This window comes from Neomonachus schauinslandi, chromosome 4, assembly GCF_002201575.2.
Source record: "Neomonachus schauinslandi chromosome 4, ASM220157v2, whole genome shotgun sequence".
In the NCBI taxonomy this organism is placed as follows: domain Eukaryota; kingdom Metazoa; phylum Chordata; class Mammalia; order Carnivora; family Phocidae; genus Neomonachus; species Neomonachus schauinslandi.
Genome location: NC_058406.1, coordinates 11,325,570 through 11,345,061, shown reverse-complemented (window position 1 = coordinate 11,345,061; position 19,492 = coordinate 11,325,570). Strand labels below are relative to the sequence as shown.

Below are 19,492 nucleotides of genomic sequence, written 5' to 3'. Positions count from 1 at the left end.
CCCTGCCAGGAAGGGGGCGCAGGAGGAGCGGTGGGAGGCCAGGGACCCGGGCCCGCGAGGCCCACGTGGCCACGAGGGGGCGCCAAGAGCTCACGCAGGGCCAGCACAGGTCTGTCCACACCCTTGTTGCTGAGAGAGAGTCTACAGCTCTGGGAACCAGCTTTATTTTTCTCAGGAGCCTCTGGTTGGGAGTCCTACAACCCCAGAGGGCATCTGTGCCTGCCCTTGCTGAAAGCCATATGCTAATGTCTTCCTTGTGAATTTGGTGAATTTTCAGTAAGCCACCCACTGTCCACTGGTTTTCCGCGGTCTCGAATCCTGCTCGGTCCAGGGTGGGATTTGTCTTTTACGGTATGGAGCGCTTGTTCCACCCAGGATGGAACATGGTGAATGTGGGGCCCCCTTCGGGGCTAGGTTAGAGCTGCCTGCTTCACCGAGGAGTTGAGCTGGGCTGCAGGGGTGTGTTGTGATGGGGAAGAGAGGCAGGGTCTCCTTCACTTGTTTCATCTTGCCAGGCTGGTTCACTTTGGGGCTGGTGGGTTTGTCAGGTTGGAAATTGCTTTCTTCAACTAGAACAGAGAAAGAGGGATTTGGGGGAGGGAGGGTGTAGAGGAGGCTGAGAGTGGGGATTCCAGGGTTGTCTGGCTGCCCTAAGGGTTGATTCCGGGGTAAATGCTAAAGCCAGTGCCTCCCCACAGCACAGATGGCATCATTTAGGCCCAGAGAATGGCAGGCACAAAACAGTGGCCAGGCACTCTGGGCCAAAAAGTGGGGCTCAGCAGAATCCAATGAGTCCTCTCTAAATTTGGATGGGATGATACTGTGCCCCCCGTCTCCCAGTCTGCTCAAGCCTGGCTCTTCTGCCTTGCTCTGCCCCGGGACCCTCGTACCTCCACCCAAGACACGGAGCCCACAGCTCTGCCCAGGGACGTCACGGGGAGGGACTGAAGGTTCAACAGCTCGAAGAGGTTGTGTGCCTAGAGGGCGGGGGTTGTTAGGAAACATTGGAGGATAGATGGTGTTCAGCCCATCGGGCTTCAATCTCTCCCTAGCCTGGGGGCTGTGAGCTGGGGTGGAGGCTCTGGCCAGGGCTCTGTCCCAGGGGTGCCCACCCGCCTGTCTCAAAGCCTGGGAAAGGGGTGGGGCACAGTAACAGTGGGTGGGACACCAGGACCTGGGCCTGCAATGTCCACTGTGACCACCAGGGGTCTCCAGAGTCCACACAAGGGACCAATGGAAACGACCAGTTTATTTAGCATGATCCAGCATCATCCAGCAGCACAGAGGGGCTGAGGCCACCTCCACGTCCCCAACCTGCTTCTGTCCCTCTCCGACCCCATGTGCCAAAGCCCCTGTTTTGCAGGGTGGGAAGGGGTCAGCATTCAGAGTGATTAAGTAATTTGCCCAAGATCACACAGGGAGAATGTGGTAGACCTGAAATTGAGACCCATGTGTGCCTTGATGCAAAGACATATTCTCAACTACTGTCTCCACCCTGAGGCTTCTGCTCCCCCAAGCTCTCCCTCTTCCCTAGTCTTTGCATCATCCCAAGAACCCTAGAAATGAGGGACGGGGAGAGGACAAGGACTACTATGCTCATTCTACAGATGAGGAAGCCGACCCAGGAGGAGCAGAGAGCCACAGGGTACCAAGAAAGCTGGAGCCTAAGTTCCCCTCTTGGGCTCTTCCCTTCTATCCCACAGTCCTCGTCTGCCTGCATGCCCGAACCTTCCCCACTACCTGGTGAAGGGAGGTCTCCGGAGACAGCTGCAGGGTCACTGGCTCCATGGGACAGCCCCCAGCCAAGAGGTCCCGGAGATGCTGACAGTGATGGGGGGAGGATCATGGAGGGCTGGGCCAGCCTCCGCCTCCTCCAGGCTGTCCCTCTCAAACCCCCTTTCCCCGAGGTGCCCCCCTCACTCCCCTGCTGACCACTCCCCACCCTGACACCCCACAGGAGTACTCACCCGGTGCCCTGGAGCCCAGGAAGGTGGCTCAGCCTGGAGTGCCTGCACCAAGTGTGCCCTTCCCACAGTGCCCACCAGTATCTGAGACTCTGCACACGTGGAGAGGGAGAGAGCCACATGACATTTACTGGGCAGCTACTATGTGCCAAGAACTGTACTGGGTGTTCTCATGTCAGGACCCTACAGCAGCCAGTGGGCCAGGAGCTATTACCACCGATTTTATACAGGAGGAAGCTGAGGCCCAGAGGCACAGAGAGGTTAATTATCTTGCCCGAGGTCACTGAGCTTCTGATGTGGAGGTGTGGTAATGGAAGGCAGCTGGGTAAGGCTGCGCATCCTGATTCCCCCTGTGGCAGGCTCTCCAGGCAGGAGCAGCTTTGGGACACCTGCATGAAGATGTCTGTGGGTCAGGGCTAGGCTTTGCCCCTCATTTCCCACAGGAAGTTCCACACCTGGCTCAGCCCAGTGAAAGTGTGAACCCAGAAGGCCCCCATGTCCTGAGGTCCTAGTGTGGGCTGAGGGCTTGGCATGCCTCACTCTGGGCTATCACTGGAGTTGGCAGGTGTTGGGGTTTGAGGGGGCAACCTGGCATTTTTCCTTCTTGTCAAGTAAAATCAAGACTTTACAACTAGACATATAAATGCTCTCCCTTTAAACAACAACAACAGTTAAAGCTATTTCTTGGGTGCGCAGCAGGGTCCCACAGCCTGGGCCTGTGCTGGCTGGGGGCTCTTTGCTTTCTGTGGCTCCAAGGGTAGAAGTGGTCTTTGTCTTGGAGGCCAATTTTGTCTTCATTCCAGGAGGTGAAGCCTCTTGGAGGAGTCACCCCTATGCAAATATTTCCAAATGGCGTATTTGGTGTAGTCTGTGGGATCATGTTAAAGGTATCCCAATTTGAGTGGGGAGAGGGCATGGCATTTGGGATGAGAACCTCTGACAACTCCACGTTGGTCCCTATTTTCCAGGCGGGGAAACTGCAGTTCATAGAGCTTAAGGGGTTTGCCCGTGGTTCTGCTGCTTGTATGGCTTTATGGGCTCTTGGGTGGGTATGGGGGTAACCCATAGGGTTTTGCAGGTTGCTCACTAAACAAGGTACCTGCCCAAAGGATGAGTAGGAATCAAACTCCTGCTGTGCTATGCTTGACAAGTGTGTACCTTGTCTCGTTTGCATATGTGGGCTGACAATGGCCCTGAGTGGACATGGCTACCTTCCCCCCCGCAAATCTTTCCTACTCTTACTGTACTTGTGTCCCAGTGGGAAATGATGCTCTAGCTAGATCCTTCCCCAAGATGCAGCTTATGTATCTTTTCACAAGGGCATCCATTCATTTTTCTTTAAAAAGACATTTTTCTTGTGGCAACAGGGTTTCAGGAGAGTTGAGTTAGCTGGGCAATGAAGGGGAGGCCCAGGTAAGGAGTCTTCTGAGACCTTACAGTGTTGCCATCATTTACCCCCACTCCCAAGCACACCAGGCCTGGCTTCTAGAATTCCTAAAGCTATCCATAGAATGCCTTACAAGACTCCTCACGTCTCATTTAAACGTGTCAACCACCCCAAGCTAGGGAGGTCCTTGTCTCCATTTTACCAGTGAGGAAACTGAGGCTCAAGGGGAGGAAGTGACCTGCCCAAGGTCACACAGTTGCAGAGACAAGAGTCAGATTGAGGTGACTGAGAGGTCCAATGCCCTGCTTCCCCTTTCCTGGACCCGACCCTCCAAGGCCGAAGACAAAGGTAGAGCGAAGGCCCCCTCCCCACCTATGCTCCCCCACTCCTGCTGGGTACCTGTGCTCTCCACCAGGAAATACTTGGCCAGGTCTGTGGAGGTCACGACCCTGGCCACTTCCTCCAGAGGTGTGTCCTTGGCCAGTGTGGTGATAGTACAGTTCATGAAGTGCCCCACGATCACACGCTGAGAGCTGGAGGCAGAAGGGTGCTCCCCTCAGGTCCTGGAGTGAGGTGACCTCCAGACCCCAGGTCAAGGCAGGGGTACCTGGGGGGAGCTGGTTCTTGGGTGTGGGCAGGTGCTGAGAGATTCCTAGGTTCTAGCTTCTAGAACCCCAAGGTGGGGAGGAGCTTTAGCACAGCTCACCTATGGCCTAGCTCTGGATTCCCAGCCCCTGAACTCCTATCTCCTCCCCCTTACCCCCCACCTCCAGACCGGCTCCATTTTGCTCTGTTTTACTCAGAAGCCTTCCCCGGAGAATTTCATTTGAAGGAAAGTTTTATGGCAAAAGAAAAATAAAAAAAGCTTTCAAGTTTGAAAATCACTGGAGTAGCCACCCCCATTTACAGATGGAGAAACTGAGGTCTGGACCAAGGTGACGGCTTGCACATGTTTGGAGCTGGACCTTGGACCCGAGACTCTCAGAGCCTCTTAGTCCTGCTTCTCTGGGAACAGAGGCTGCTCTGGTCCTGCCTGGCCAAGGGAGATTCCAGCTCCCAACGTGCCAGCAAGGACAGCAGGGCAGGAGTGGGAGAGAGGAGGGGACCTCCCGGATCTGGCGCTGCCTCTTTGTGTGATGGGGAGCAAACCACGGCACCTCTATGAGCCCCGGTTTCCAGCAAATGGGCAACATCTGTCCTCCTGTCATGCAGACAGACAACTAATAAGACACTGGAGCCCGGGAGGCCAGGCATTTGCCCAGGGTCGTGCAGGGAGCTGGAGAGAGTGGAGACGAGATGGCTGTGTGTGGGCCCCTTCCACACTACCCACGTCCAAGGTCAGCCACAATGAGGGTCTTTTTTGGGGGCCTTCACCCCAGCCCACCCAGACCCATCACCTGCATCAGCCAGCCCAACGTGGGCACCACTCACCTGATTTTTCGGCCTCGGATCCATGGAAGGTATGGCAGCTTTTTGACGATGATGGTGCCGTCATAGAAGGAGGGCTGGCAGCTCTGGGCGATGGCGTTGGCTGCCAGAACAGCCATCAACACGGGCAGGGCGTGCACTATCTGGCCAGTCAGCTCGAAGGCCAGCAGCGCCGTGGAGATGGTGTGGGTCACGGCCCCTGAGAAGGCTGCAGCCCCTGCAGGGGGCAGAGCCAGGCAGGGGCAGGGGTGGCTCAGGCCAGGGGCCAGCCTCATGTGGACGGCAAAGCTGCCATGGCCGTGGCCATGTGCTAGGTGGGAACTGTCCAGAGGCCACGTGCTGGCCACTGCTGGAAGCGCCCCGGAGCCTGGGCTCGGTGAGGGGCAGCGTGTAAGGGAGAGGATGGGGTATCAGGGACAAGACGGGAGCTAGAGACGGGGGCTCGGGGGGCGGGGCTCAGGGAGGGGTCTCATTGGGAGGCTCAGTGATCTCTCCATGCCCCGATCCTCTGGGTCCAGCCAGCCCCCCGACAAGGTCTGCCTCTCCCGTGGGGACCCAGCCCACTCACCTGCCAGGGCATACCCCCCAGGCATGATGGGGTTGGTGACTCCTCCAGCCACAATGCCCTCGGGGAAGGCAAGAGCGAGGGCCTCCCCTATGAGACGCCCGATGGCAGCTCCTGGCCACAGACAGGGTGAGGAGGGGAAGGCAGGCTGACGCGGCCCCCACAGCCCTCCATCCCTGGGGACCAACCTCAGCACCGTCTGAGGAGGGAGGGAGAGAGCCAGGAGCCGTGGCCCTGCCCCAATAACCCTGAAACTCTCAGGCCCTGGGAACCCCAGACTCACCAAAGATGAATATGGGCATGAAGTACCCTGCAGGGATGGGGATGGTGGTAGCCAGAATCAGCATCCAGAACTGGAGGGGGGTAGGGGGGAACCCGGAGGAGCCGAGGTTAGAGGCAACTGGACAAGAGTGGGCAGGAGAGGGAATGGGCAGGGGACAGGGGAGCTTCCCGGGGAGAAGGAGGCCGCCCAGGCACAGGCCCATTGCCAGCGTCTGGTGTTAGGAGGGCACCGACCAAGGGAAGGAAACCCACCCCGACAAAGAGCCTACTATGTGCCTGGCATCGCGCCAAGGGCTTTCCTTTCTTCCTGCTCAACCTCCCCTTGGAGGTAGACACAGCAACGGCCCCATTTTAAAGATGAGGAAACCGAGGCTCAGAACTGAAGCAACTTGGCTGGGGGTCACACAGCGGGCAAGAGTGAGATCAGACAGCCTGGGTGGAAGGCCCGAGCGCTGTGCTACACTCAGTGGGAAGCATTGCTCCCCATCCCATCCAAGGCCGGTCTCCACTCTGTGCACGACTCTGGTGGGGGGGGCCCCTGGCACCCACCTTCATAACCAGAAAGAAGGCGAGGGTCCCAAAAATGGTGAACCGCGGGTGGTACCATTCAAACCACAGGTTCTGAGGGTCGAGCTCCTCGGGCCAGGGAGGGGACGAGTTCCGGGTCATCAATGCCCACGAGTGGTTGTCAAACAGTGAGTCCAGATGCTCCTTCATGGACAACTGGCTCAGGGGACAGGGGACACATCACTGCAGGAGGGGGCTGGGCAGCAGTTGCTGCCACCCCTTCACCCTGACCCCACCTCAAGTCCTCCTCTGCCACTTCCCACCTTGGGAAGGGCTCTGACCTCCCAGGCCTGCAGTGTCCTCATCTGGAACATGAGGATGACCCACAGGCTTCCCCTTACAGGTATTGTGGGGATTAAATGAGATGACAGGCACAAATGTGGGTGACAAATGGGGGTTCTCCACTCCCACCCCACCCCAGCTCAGCGCCCCTTACCCGAGAAGCTAGGAAGTGGCCCACGCCAGGGGGGTAGGTGATGGAGGCGAGAACCAAGGCCGCCAGGGCGGAATACAGAGGCTTGCTGTGGGGCGTGGGGGTGGGGGGTAAGCTCCAGTGCTGGTCCTCCTCTTCCCCCACCACACGGAGGGGGAGACGGGCAAGAGCAGGCTCCACCACCCCGAGGGTCGGCACTGAGGCAGAAACTGGAGGAGTGGGGGCCATAGGCCAGCCCCCCTCCAGGGGAGGAAACCTGTGGTGAGAGTTGGGGACAGAGCTCCACCAGGCCAGGGTGGGCCATGCATGGCCGGCCTGGGGCAGGTGCCAATGCCAGGGGGCAGGCAAGGTTTGGGGAGGAGAGGGGCTTGGTTAGGGCTTCTGGCTCTGTGGGAAAGTAGGGCTTCGGTGGCGGGGGGGGGGGTGCAAGCTCCGTGATAGAGTGAAGACTCAGGAGGAGTGGGGAGAACATGGAAGGGTTGGTAGCCCAGCAAACTGGGGGTGGGGGTGTGGAGCAGTGACTGTGGGGAGCTGGAGAGGGGTGTTAGGAGGGAATAGGGGTTCCTTAAGTGGAGTGTGGGCTAGGAAGTTTTGGGGGGCTCAGTAGGAGGATGACAGTGCAGTCAGAGGGTGGGGCTCTCTATCAAAGGGAGCTATGGGCTCAGGAGGCTGAGGAAGGGAGGGGGGTTGTCCTCCCTGAGAGGTCCCCAGTCCCTGTCCAGAGCCCACCTGGTGGCCAGCAGTTTGGAGATGACCCGGTTGGTCTTGACAAAACCAAGGAATGTTCGTTGACAGAAGAGGTAAGCGCAGCTCAGGATGCCGCAGATGGCCCTGGGGAGGGAAGGTAAGGCCAGAGCCCCGCCCCAGAAACAAGGGCAGTGGCTCAGGCCTGGGCGAGGCCCCCAGTTGGGCTCTCAAGGGACCCGAGGTGCTCACTCACCCCAGTGCCACAAAAAAGAAGATCTCCGGCAGGTCGAACGGGACATCCACCCTGAAACTGGTCTTGTAGAGGGAGGTGATGGTCTCTGGGGCAGGAGGGGAAAGATCAGGGACCATACCCTGACCCCAGCCAAACCCAAGTCCCAGACTTGACAAACAGCAGTGGAGGTGGCGCTAAGTCAGGTCAGGAAGGAGAGGAGAGAGGGAGAAAAGATGGGGGGGGGGACGGGGAGGGAGCCAGGGCTGGGGTCTGGCGGTCTAACGGGGACTCACCCTGCTCGCTGTTGAAGACCGCCAGGAGGCGGAACATGAAGGCTCCGCATGTGGCAGCGAAGAAACCCCTCCAGTAATCCCAGACAGAGAAGTGGGAAGACATGACCTCAATGCTGAACAGGACGCCTGAAGGTGATGCTGAGCTTAGGCGGAGCCCCACCTCCATCCATCCCAGAGCCCTGACCCCTCCCGTCCTGCTCTCCTACAGCCCCCGCAGACAGGCTCCCCCCTCTCTTTGGGCCTGAGCTGGAGCAAGGGAGGCCAGGCAGGAGCCCAGGGAGTGTACCCGCCTGTGCCCTCCTGGGCCATCTCAATCCCTACAACAGCCCTATGGCGTGGGGCGATTAGCCCCATTTTACAGACGAGGAAACGAGGCTCAGAGAGCTGAAAGCTGAACTCACTGGCCCAGGGTCACACAGGGGAGCGGGATCTCCAACCCAAGTCTATGGGATGTGACCCTGAGGCGTCTTGACACCCACCTCCACCCCACCCTGGGGTGGATGTGCCCCCAAAGGACTGCAGTAAGCCCGCACCCCTCCTCTGGGGCCCTCAGCAGGACAGAGGAGTGAGCGGCGAGGTCGGCAGCGCTGGGGGACAGGAGTGGTGTGGGGGGCCCCAGGGTGCAAGGGAGGGGCAGGATCTCACCACTGAAGGGTGCTGCAAACACCGTGGCCACGCCCACAGCTGCTGCCGCCACCAGCATCTCGTTCTGCTTGCTCTTGTTCTGGGGGGGACCCCGAGTTGGGGGCTCGGAGTCAGCCGCCACCCTGCCCTCCCTCTCGTTCCCCCAAGGGGGGCCCTCCCTGACCCCCTTACCTCAGATTCCCCAATGGCCTTGGTGTGCACCCGGCCCAGGTAGGCTGCGATCATCACAGACAGGTGCACGAAGGGGCCCTGCCAGGGAGGGGGCGGAGTTCAGAGCCCTTACTCCTCCCCCTTGGGGCCCAGGGCTGGGGGGCAGAGAGAGCCTCATCCAGACCTACATGGCTGCCCATCCGCACCCTCGTCCTCCGTCTCCCCAGCTCTTTTGTCACACTCTGGGGACCTAGCCTGCCCCTCCCCAGGCCTGAAGCCCTGAAGGCAGGCACTGGCCTGAGTCGCCACTGATCCAGCTTCTGTGGGGCAAGAGGGAACAGGCAGAGGGGCGGGGTGGGGCGTTCTCACGCCTGCCGTACCACTTTGCCCAGGAAGACGGTGCTGCCGGCGGCCAGGGTGCAGGTGAGGCCTGCCACCTTGGCCCCGAAGTTCTTGATATCCAGGTAGTCCTTCAACACCACGCCTGACAAGATAGTCTTCAGCTCTGGGATTCCAGAACCTTGGCAGGGGATGGACAGGGGGCAAGAGGAGGGACGGTCTCTAGATTACACTCTCAACACTTCACCCTGCCCAAAATGTTTCACATCATGATCTTGTCAGGTCCTCCAAAACCCTGAGTTAGGATCTGTAAACTCATTTGCAGATGAGGAAGCTGCAGGTCAGAGAGGGGACGGGATTGTCCGTGTTATTCCAGCTGAACCTGAGCTACGGCAAATGTGGGGGACCCAGGATAGAATCTCAGGCCACCCCTGGCTGCACCCCTGGAGCTCCCCAGTGCTGGCCTGGAGCTGGATGCAGAGCTGAGAGGCCTGGGGGAGCTGTGCCCCTCCCTCAGCCCCTCCCTGGGGACCCTGCCGCCAGGGCTCCCCGTCATCAGCCAGAAGCACCCTCAGAAAGGAAGCGGAGCCAGCAGTGACCCCAGAGTCCTTCTCACGGTGTGACTTTGGGGCAAGCGACACGACACTTCTGAGCCTGGCTTCTCTGGCTGTGAAATGGGGTCACTGCCTCCTGCCTGCCCCCACCAGAAGCCCCGAGGGATACGGAAAGACTTTGGTGCCAGGCACACAGGCACATGGCTCACCTCCAGAGAAGGGCGTGATGCTCTGGGAGAAGCCGGAGGAGAAGGAGACCAGGGCCACAGGGTACACGGTCCAGGAGAGATACCGGAGCAGGTGGCTGTCCCCAATCTCCCGGTATAACCACTTGTGTGCTGGGGACACCCCGGGAGTCAGGGAGCCATCATAGCCTTGGCAGCCCTCAGGTGTCCGCTGACTGGAAATGGAGGCTCGACGAGGGGAGGCCCAGGGCCACCCAGTGAATGTCAGATGCCCAAACAGAGGCAGGACTGGGACCCTGGATCCACAGCCCAGTGTTGCTACTACCCACTGAATGATCTTGGGCAAGTGACTTAACCTCTGTGAGCCTCCATTTCCCCATCTGTCAAATGGGCTAGTGATGGCAGCTCCCTCATGGGGTCATTGCGAGAAAGCACTCAAATGATGTCCAGTGCATGATGCATAGCAGGTCCTCAGGATGGCACCTGAGCAAGTCTACCAGGGGGGTTTTAGAACCTTCTTGCCCATGCCCCCTGTTCCTGGGAGAGCTCAGGGTGGAGAGAGCCTGCTGAAGCATGGGGAAAGAAAGTTCTATGTCTGGTGGTCTAAGCAAGTGCCCTCCCCTGTTACTGAACTGAAAGCAAGGAGGGAGGGAGGAGAAGGAACAGGGGCAGCAGGAAGAGGTGGGCATAGAGCTCAGAGGAAGAAGGGCTCTTGGGAACATTCAGGTCTCTCTTGCTCATTGTGCAGATGAGGAGACTGAGGCCCAGAGAGGGGCAGGAGCCTACCCAGGGTCACACAGCAAGTCAAGAGCAAAGCCTGGACCAGACCCAGGCCTCCTCCCTTACCCCGAGCCCTCCTCCACCCGCGATGCACCTGGCGGCCCATCTGGCATCCCAAGAGCGTGCATGGAAGCCTGTGTTCAGAGTAGGTGTGCGTGCCAGGGAGGGGTTACCTCGGACCACACGCCCGATAGCGAAGTTCATGGTGTAACTGATCAGGGCCATGAGCACCCCGAGGGTCATCAGGAAGTACCAGTCCTCCCCCACGCGGAACAGCTTCTGCTTCAGCCACTCCAGGCCACCTGGGGCAGGGGCACTGGGTCATAGCCCAGGGCCGGGGGTGGGGCATGGACAACCCCTTCCCTGGAGGCCTGCCCGGGCCAGGGCAGGGAGGGCAGGGGCAGTGTGGGGCTGGGGCCATGGGGTCAAGTCCAAGGTGGCTCAGAAGGGGTTCTGCGCATGAGGGGCAAAGCAGGAATTGTGGCAAGTGGAGGCAGCAACACAGTGGGTGCCAGGCCTGTGGGCCCTGCTAGGGGACCTTTGACCTGTGCACCCTCCCCACCCCACCCCACACTGGGTACTCATGGAAGATTGATGGAGCCGGCAGGGGCTGGGGAGGGTGTGCTGAGAGCTACGGCTTTCTCCAGTGTCTCCACAGGGCACAGCACAGAGAACACAAGTCTAGCAGGAACCCCCTTGTCTCCAGACCTGTGGGCCTATCCTACAGGCCGCGCTGAGGTCAGGCCAGGCAGCACACACTGGGCCCCGAGCAAGGCCCCTAGCACGGCCATCAGGCTTGGGGGCTGCTTTCCCCGAAGGCAGAGAGCAGACCTCTAGACCTACAGGCAGATGGACTGGCAGACAGGTCCCTCCCCTCTCTGCCACCCGGAGATTGTGGGCACATGAAGGCCGGGCAGCTCTTGGGTTTCAAGGTGGGTGGGGGAGGTGGAGTCCGGGTAGGGGCGATGTCCTGAGGGGTCTTCGACAGGGAGAGGAAGGGGGCCTAGCTCTCACCTCGAATGCCTCGGCGGACGCGGGGACACGGGCCCCATAGCTCCCGAAGACTCACAGGGCTCCCCGAGGAGCCCTCACGCAGCCCCACCAGCTCTTCCATTGGGTCCCTGAGCAGACAGACAGATAGACCCTTGGTAAGCTGCTCCCATACCCTTACCCAGCCACCTGGCCCTCCCAATACCGCTACTTCCCAGATAAAAAGGAACAGAGGTGTTTTCCTGTGCACACATGTGCGTGCATGTGCGAGTGTATGTGAAGCTATCCGGAGGGGACAGAGGTCTGATGTGTCCTCATCACAGAGGGGGTGTCGCCGAGGGTGCGCATATCTGTGTTAGGGTGTGGGGTGGGGACTGGGGTTCCTGTGTCCTCTGTGTCCAGCCCCAGATTGGTCAAGGTGGGACCCCGGTCCTCAGAACTCCCTTCCCCCTGCTGTGGGCACCGATCCTACCCTCAACGCTTGGCTGCCTCCACTGCACAGAGTGATCTCCTTTCCCAGCAGTCACTCACACTGTGGGGCCCCCCATGCCCGTCCCTGAGCCCCCTCTCCTCTGCTCAGGCCACAGAGGCAGGTAAACGGCAGGCCCAGAAGGACAGCCCAGGAGGGTTGTAATGAGGTGCCGGCTCCCTGCCGCCCAGCCTCCTCCTGCCCCGCCTGCCCTGGCCCTGGCAGGTTCTACCCAAGTCCAGGGCCCCGCTCCACACCCAGCAGCCCCTCACCTCTATCCGTCGGCCCTGCTGTGGCCCCAGCCGGCCCTCCTCTAACAGAGACTCCTTTGCCTGCAGCCCAGGTGCTCCTGGACAGGTCTGTGCTCCACCAATCCACATCCTGGGCGCCCCCCCCTCCGTCGGGGTTTACCCTGGCCATTAAGAATGTCCTTGACAAACCATCCAGAACTGCCCAGGCCGGTTGAGCCATGCAGGCCAGAACAGCCAAGGGGGGCCAGGAGCTGGAGCTCCCTAGAACCCAGGAGAGCCATGCAGAGAGTGGCGTTCGACCACGCTGGGGCTCCCTGCTGCAGGCTGGGGGACATGGGGGGAGCAGAAGCTCCTGCACACAGCAGCACAGTGAGGGGTCCTCTGCAGGGGCTGGATTCTCAGAGCTGGACACGGAAAGGGTTTGAGGAAGCAGAGAAGGGAGAGGGGAGAAAGCCGACGGAGCTGGAGGAAGAGCTTGGGCAAAGGCGAGGGGCCCCATCACTACCGCGCCTCACTGTGGGCCAGGCACTGTGCTCAGCCATCCCCAGAATCAGTGAGTGCTCACAGAAACCCAACAAGGTGGGAGGTACTATCCCATGTTAAAGAAATTGGAGTCTCTGAGGGGTGATGCTGCTTGTCCAAGGTCACAGAGACCGAGGGGCAGAGCCGGAATTCCCAGCCAGGTTTGCCAGACCTCAAAGCCTGCACACGGCTCCGCCGCCCACCTTGCTCAGGGGTGGGGAGGAGACCGACAAGCCGGAGCAGGGGCGGTGATGTGGGGCCCTGCAGGCCTCTGAGGCCTGGGGAGGAACTTGAACTTGATCCTCAGGTCCAGTCCCTCTAGCCTCAGAGAACTACCCCTCAAACCACAGTGCTTCCCAGTATATGCCACAGACGGTCCTGCCCCAGCAGAGGGTAGGGACGAGGACATGAGGGGGAGGGAATGAGCACAGGTTATGTGCCAGCCACACACCGGGCCCTTTATGTCTGCAACACAGTTCATCCTCCCGCATCCTTGTGAGTCAAGGGCAGCATCACCATTTGGCAGATGATAGTGGATCAGAGAGGTGTAGTGACTTCTCTAAAGTCACACAGCAGAGGCTGAACCCAGACCTAGACTGTCCGGCTTTTCCCCTCCCCAGAGCTCCTCCAGCCCCCGTGGCTTTCATCAGTCAGGCCAAGGGTTTGGGCACAAAGCAGAGGATTTGGGTCTGATGTCACTTTTGGAAAGATTTGGGCAAGAGATTTGGGATAACTCCTCTCTCTCCCTCCCCCGGACAAATCTCCTCTCTGAAAATCATGATGGCCCTTCGGGGACTTGTTAAAATCCTGGGACCCTGAGCCACCCTCTGCCCCTGGGTGCCTGGCCGCGCCCATCCAAAATAGGAGCGCGTGTGTATGTGGTGGGAGGCGGGACGGGGCTTGCAGCTCTGCATGGGCTGGGCCCACTGTTACCTTGCCACACCCAGCTGGTGACTGCGTACAGTAACAGGATACCTGGCTGCCCTGTTGACATCCCAAACCCCAGTATAATCCCACAGCCAGCATCAGCTGCCCAGCAGGTGCTGCATGTCCACGCCCTCACCTCCCAGCCCTGGGAACACCAGGAAACTGGGGAGAGGGGAGCAGAGCCCCTCCCAAAGCCACTTTCCTGCATCAAGCCCCAGCAGCTGTGGAGGGTAAGAGCAGGCTGGATGCTAGAACAGCTCTGTCACCCCAACGGGTCCTCCACCACTCAGAACCTTGGTGTCCTCTTCTGTCCCATGAGGAGAGCTGGGGAGTCATGCACGCATTCCTCATTCATCATGACTCCCCCAGAACCTAGAACAGGGCCCCCCCCACAGAGCAGGTGTTCCGTAAATATCTGCCGAGTGATGAGCAGTTTCCAAACGCTGGCCTGCCGGCTGGCTGTGTACAAACCTGATGGAAAGAGATGCCTGCTCGCTTCCCAAGACCGTAAATCAGAATCTTGGGGTGCAGAGGGAAGAGTCTGTGTGTGTTAAAAGTTCTCCCAGGTGATTGGGATTCAAGGCATTGGATCATCTCGGAAGTTCCTTCTATCCCTGTGATCTGGAGGGAGAGCATGCCCAGAGACAGGGGGAGTGGCCTTGATGACCTTTTGAGGTCCCTCCTGGCCCCTGAAGTCAGTAGATCCAGTACATTTATGGGCGATGCCTCAGGGATAGGAGGAAGGGGAGGAGGAATGGTGGGCGGAGGTGGGTAACGGGATCTGACGTCCAGGAGCAGTGACTCAGGCCCTCAGCACCATGACAGTGTGTCTGCATTTAGCCACCAGCTCCTGTTTCCCTGGCGGGCGGGAGGCCTGTGGGCCCCCCCACCCCCACCCCTACCCTCTTTCCATCTTGCCTCGTGCTGGTCACTTCCTGGCAGCCCCACTGGAAGCCCTCAGCCAGTGTGGGTGACACGGGCCCAGCAGAAACCTCCACTAGAATGACAGACCCCTCTTGCCCCAACCACCCCCCAGCTCCCAGCTCCACGCTGCCCCCACCCACGGACCACCAGCACCAGTGATTACCTCTAGATGGAGCCCCACAAGGATGGTGTTCTGTGGGAGCCAAAGAAAGACAGTCCCCACCTTCAGGAGCCCCCAATCTAACAGGGAGACAGGCGGACCCCTGCACCAGGGGAACCACCAGTCTGATGGGGGAGTGAGGACACGACAGAGAAGTCACGGACCCAGGAAGACATGTCAGAGTGCCAGGTGCTGGGGTGGGCCTCTGGGCAGGGGCCCCTGTGTGGCTGCAGCAATCACAGAGGCCTTCATGGCGGGGCGGGGGGCGGAATCAGAGCAGGTCTGGGCAGGAAGGGCAGGATTTGGAGAGAAGAACAGAAACCCCACACCGTGGCCTGGGCAGCACCCACCGCCCAGAATAGCCTCTCCTGCTTCACCCCCTGGCCCCGCAGGATGTCAGTCCTGGCTCTGCGGAGCCGTGGGTGGCTAGAGAGGGGCTTCTGGGCCAGTCTGTCTCCATACACGTATGGTCAGGTCACCCCAGCCTCCTGGAGGGTTTTTTCTTTTTTTTAAGATTTTATTTATTTGAGAGAGAGAGAATAAGCAGGGAGCAGGGGAGGGGCAGAGGGAGAAGCAGACTCCCCCCGAGTCTGAGCAGGGAGCCCTGTGTGGGGCTCGATCCCAAGACCCTGGGATCATGACCTGAGCCGAAGGCAGCCGCTTAACTGACTGAGCTACCCAGGCGCTCCTCCTGGAGGGGCTCTGAATCAGACCCACCTGGGTCCGAATCCCAGCTCTGCCACTTACCCACGTGCAAGGCCCGCCCCCTCGGTGAGGCTCCGCGTTCCCGCCTATAAAATGGGAACAACACCTCTTTCCCAAGCCGAGCTGTGTGGAGATCATGTGGGGTGGTGCTGGAAAGCTCACAGCCAGGAGGCACTCCAGAATTCAGAGCTAAAATAGCGTCTTCCGGAATTCTCCTTTACCTCTCCCTGAAATCCAGCCCACCGGAGTCCTGAGCATCTCCATTGAGCTGGAGGTCAAGCAGACAGTTCCCAGCAACATAACCCTCTAGACCTTTAAGGACACTTACCACCAAATAATCTGCCCCCCTCCCCTGAGTCCTGGCCCAACCCCCACCCTGGCCAAGGGCCGCCAGCTTCCTCCTCTTGGGGCCCCAAAATGTTCTGAGAGTGGGGGGAGGGCAAGCACAGAATCTGGGTCCCCGTGGGAGTGGGCAGGGGGACAGCTGCACATTCCCCCCTCCCCCTCCAGGGCTCTCAGTCCTTCCTAAGAGATGGCTGTAAACATTATCTGCCCTGAGGGAAGGAGTCTCTCACCTCACGCAGGGGTCCAACAGGTGGAGGTCCTCCACCAACCCCTACCTTCTGATCTTGCATCTCCTGCTCTCCCCAGAGCCAGGTGCTTGGGCCTCTGCTGACCTGACTGCCCATCACCTAGATCCCCTCTTACCAAGGACTGGAACTTTGGGGGAGAGGGGACAGGAAACAGAAAACTCTATCCTCAAGAAGCTTGCAATCTGATGGGGGAGGCACAGTCCTTAAACCCCTCCCCCTGGCCAGGCTGAGGGGGGAGACAGGGACACAGAAACACCACACACACACACACACAAGGTCCTGTGGCGGGCATGGGGGGTCTGAGTGGCGAGAGGACAGGTTGCCCCCGGCCCCGCCGCTGCGGAGGCCCCGGGCTGGACTTATCGCCCTGGAATGCCGGGCTGTGAGCTCAGCCTGGGCCTGCGTGTGCTGGACTGTCAGCGGTGCGGCCTCACCAGAGAGGATTTCCAGCCCCCTCCGGGCCGAGGCGAGGCCTAAATTTAGCTGGGAGACAAGGGGCTGGCCCCAAGCCCAGGGACGGTCGGGCCCTTATAAAGCGCCGGCAATCAGGGCCGGGCACGCTCCCCCAGAGCCTGCTGCCCACACGCTCTCCTGTCCCCCTGCCCGCCTGGCCAGGGCCCGGCCGCTGGCCCGTGGATGAGCCACAGGACCTCCTCCACCTTCAGAGCGGAGAGAAGCTTCCATTCCTCCTCGTCCTCATCCTCGTCCTCATCCTCGTCCTCCTCAGCCTCCCGTGCCCTCCCAGCCCAGGACCCGCCCATGGAGAAAGCCCTGAGCATGTTTTCCGAGGATTTTGGCAGCTTCATGCGGCCCCACTCGGAGCCCCTGGCCTTCCCAGGCAAGTTGTTAGGGCTCGGAGGGGAGATGCTCAGGGAGGGAACCCCTGCTCCAGGGCACCTGTGAACGCGGCCGCCGAGCTGCCCAGAATGCGGTGCCGCCCGACTGGAGCCACGTGTGGCTACCAGGACAGATGTGGCCACAGAGACAGATGTGGCCCCAAGAACAGGCCGACCTCCGAGAACAGCTGGGGCCCCAGGGGTCAGCTCTGATGCCAGTGGCTACACAGGGCCTGTGGCCAGGTCCTCGCTGGAGCTCTGGAGGACTAGATGGGGTTGAGGGGTGGGAGACATCCCCCAGCCTCCAGGCCTGGGTGGGCTGCCCCACACAGTGTCACTCAGCCCACCACGGAAAAGGTGGGCTGCAGGAGGTGAGGGGAGGTGGGCAGGGGGGTTAGGAACAACAGCTGAGGGGGAGTCAGGCCTGGGGGCCTGCCCCTTTCCCCAAGAGGAGCCAAAAACCCGGGTTCTAGAGGCAGGCCTGCCCGGGGCTCAGCTCACAACAGCCTTCCCCTCATAGCCCGTCCCGGGGGGCCGGGCAACATCAAGACCCTCGGGGATGCCTACGAGTTTGCAGTGGATGTGAGTGACTTCTCACCTGAAGACATCATTGTGACCACCTCCAACAACCACATCGAGGTGCGGGCTGAGAAGGTGAGACTGCCCATCCTGCCCGGTTCCACATCTGTACTCTCTGCCCGGCGTCCCCACTCCCATGCCCCTGCCGGGGCCCCAGACGCTGACTAGTGCCCCCCACAACCTCCCAGGGCAAACTGGAGACCTTGCTCCTGTTGCTTGTAGGCCGAGGGACCCCCACCGCCCCGCCCCCCCACCACTGCCTCTCCCTGCTCCAAGGCGTTGAGGTCCTTTGTTCAGGAGCCAAAGGGCAGCTGAGGGAGTCACAGGGGAATGGGAGAGGGCTGGAGGGATGCAGGCAGGGGGCACCTGAGGAGGTGAGGTGAGGGGGGAGCCGAGAGAATGCAGATGGTAGCTGAGTGGGGACACCTTTTCTGGCAGGCTTGTGGGTAGGTGGGGGGCTCCCCTGGGAAGCTGGGGGGAAGTGTTCCCCCACTTCAAGCCCCTTCAAGCCCCTCTTTCCTCCCCCCTACCCGGAGGTTCAGGCCCCATCCTGGGATCCTTGAACGGGGCCCAAGGCTGGGCAGAGGCCCTGCCGTTCAGGGTCAGACGCACTCCACACCCCACAGTCCCTGCACTCACGGGTCTCAGGGTCACTGGGTCACTAGGGTCTCAGAGTCCCAGCTCCCAGGAGGCCTCTACTGGGGAGGAGGGTGTGGCCCGGCCTGACCAAGGGTGCTGCCCCGGAGGGTCTGTCCGAGGCTTCCTGCGGATCCTCCAAGGCCTGGCTTCCTCTGCTGAGCACAAGAGGCTAGCTGCCGTGGCACCTCTACCAGAGAAGCTGAGGACAGTGGGCACCAGGACCAGCGGGCAGCACGTGCCAGCCTGCATCTCCCCCCCGCCCCAGTGACTCAGCCACCCCAGGCTCCTCTGGACACTGCATGCGGGCCAAGCCATGGGGGGAGGGGCGGCCCGACCGCCCGGGCTGCTGACACCCCGATGTGTCTGGGCCTCCCCGAGGGCACGGCCCTGCTCCCCCCTGCTCCGGGCTGTCTTCTCTTTGCTGCTCCGGAGCTCCTCCCTCTCTGAGCTAGCCACCCCCCCCCCCCCCCCGCCGTGGAAGCACTGGGGCTCCTCTGAGCCCCTCTGTCGCTGTCCCTGCCACCGCCACCCGGGCCAGCCCCTCAGCACGGGCGCGTGGGGGCCTGGCTGGCGTGACACAAGGGAGAAGGGACTGCGGCTTGACCCGAGCGGGACGGGCGGGGTGGGGCACCCTGCGCTGACCCGTCACCCCTCCCCAGCTGGCAGCTGACGGCACGGTCATGAACACCTTCGCTCACAAGTGCCAGCTGCCCGAGGACGTGGATCCCACCTCGGTGACCTCCGCCCTGAGGGAGGACGGCAGCCTCACCGTCCGGGCCCGGCGCCACCTGCACACGGAGCACGGCCAGCAGACCTTCCGGACAGAGATCAAAATCTGAGGGCCTCCCCGTCCCTGTCCCCTCCTGCTCCCCCCTTCTCCCCACACTGGCCTGCCAGAGAAGTTTGCCTCACCCCTCATGACAGCTTGCAGCACTTCCCAGCTCAAGCTCCAGGCCCTGAGGTGGCTCATCCCCCCCCTAAACTGAGGCCTTCTGCTCCCCAGGGCAGGCCAGGGAAACTTTTGCCTCACCTACGCACGGCCCCCAGATTCCAGATGTGGCCTCTTTCACTGAATCCAGGATAAAGGGATTGAGATGGGAAAGGAAGTTCCCAGAGAACCCACTTTGGGAAAGGGGGACTGGGACAGGCAGGATCTCCAGGCAAATAATCTGCAGGACAGACAGACGGACAAATCCTTTGATCTCTGGAGTCTCTGCAGGGCAGGGGCGGAGGGGACAGGGACCTGGGACCCCCTTGACCGAGGGGAGCGGGGGGGAGGCAGAGGTGCTGATCCAAGTGGAACGGCACAGGGAAGCCAGAGGGGACAGCCCTGGCGGGGAACCTCCCCTCTGCCACGCCCCAAGCCCCAAGCCCTAAGCCCAGAGCCAGGCTGCCTGCCTACCTGG

General features: G+C 60.7%; 2 protein-coding genes across 7 annotated transcripts; one reads left to right on the top strand and one right to left on the bottom strand.

The window, feature by feature from the left end:
• Positions 1 to 429: 429 nt before the first annotated feature.
• On the bottom strand, positions 430 to 12,246 carry LOC110574697 (chloride channel protein ClC-Ka). Its single transcript, XM_021683477.2, has 20 exons — positions 12,223 to 12,246; positions 11,506 to 11,612; positions 10,665 to 10,793; positions 9,736 to 9,864; positions 9,014 to 9,153; positions 8,655 to 8,732; positions 8,484 to 8,562; positions 7,839 to 7,964; positions 7,567 to 7,651; positions 7,356 to 7,457; positions 6,630 to 6,714; positions 6,176 to 6,349; positions 5,628 to 5,697; positions 5,348 to 5,458; positions 4,783 to 4,996; positions 3,751 to 3,884; positions 1,968 to 2,056; positions 1,741 to 1,821; positions 891 to 977; positions 430 to 569 (listed from the first exon to the last, which is right to left on the bottom strand). The coding sequence occupies exons 2-20, from the start codon at positions 11,603 to 11,605 to the stop codon at positions 522 to 524; spliced, it is 2,061 nt and encodes a 686-aa protein (XP_021539152.1). The 5' UTR covers positions 11,606 to 11,612; positions 12,223 to 12,246; the 3' UTR covers positions 430 to 521.
• A 4,359-nt stretch (positions 12,247 to 16,605) lies between these two features.
• Positions 16,606 to 18,925, top strand: HSPB7 (heat shock protein family B (small) member 7). Of its 6 annotated transcripts, none has more exons than XM_021683475.2 (3): positions 16,606 to 16,866; positions 17,403 to 17,522; positions 18,746 to 18,925. In XM_021683475.2, the coding sequence occupies exons 1-3, from the start codon at positions 16,669 to 16,671 to the stop codon at positions 18,923 to 18,925; spliced, it is 498 nt and encodes a 165-aa protein (XP_021539150.1). In that variant the 5' UTR covers positions 16,606 to 16,668. The 6 variants fall into 6 exon arrangements, with proteins under 6 accessions (XP_021539150.1, XP_021539149.1, XP_021539151.1 ...); XM_021683474.2 differs by having other exon boundaries at positions 16,606 to 16,870; positions 17,389 to 17,507; XM_021683476.2 differs by having other exon boundaries at positions 16,606 to 16,870; positions 17,389 to 17,522; positions 18,788 to 18,925.
• Positions 18,926 to 19,492: the final 567 nt, after the last annotated feature.

Coding starts and splice junctions, on each gene's coding strand:
- LOC110574697 (XM_021683477.2), bottom strand. CDS start 11,605: ATGGAAGAGCTGGTGGGGCTGCGTGAGGGCTCCTCGGGGAGCCCTGTG. Junction 9,154..9,735: donor CATCACGCCCTTCTCTGGAG/GTGAGCCATGTG, acceptor TCCCCTGCCAAG/GTTCTGGAATCCCAGAGCTG. Junction 8,563..8,654: donor AGGCCATTGGGGAATCTGAG/GTAAGGGGGTCA, acceptor GGTCCCCCCCAG/AACAAGAGCAAGCAGAACGA.
- HSPB7 (XM_021683471.2), top strand. CDS start 16,669: ATGAGCCACAGGACCTCCTCCACCTTCAGAGCGGAGAGAAGCTTCCAT. Junction 16,871..17,364: donor GGAGCCCCTGGCCTTCCCAG/GCAAGTTGTTAG, acceptor CCCGGGGCTCAG/CTCACAACAGCCTTCCCCTC. Junction 17,523..18,745: donor TCGAGGTGCGGGCTGAGAAG/GTGAGACTGCCC, acceptor ACCCCTCCCCAG/CTGGCAGCTGACGGCACGGT.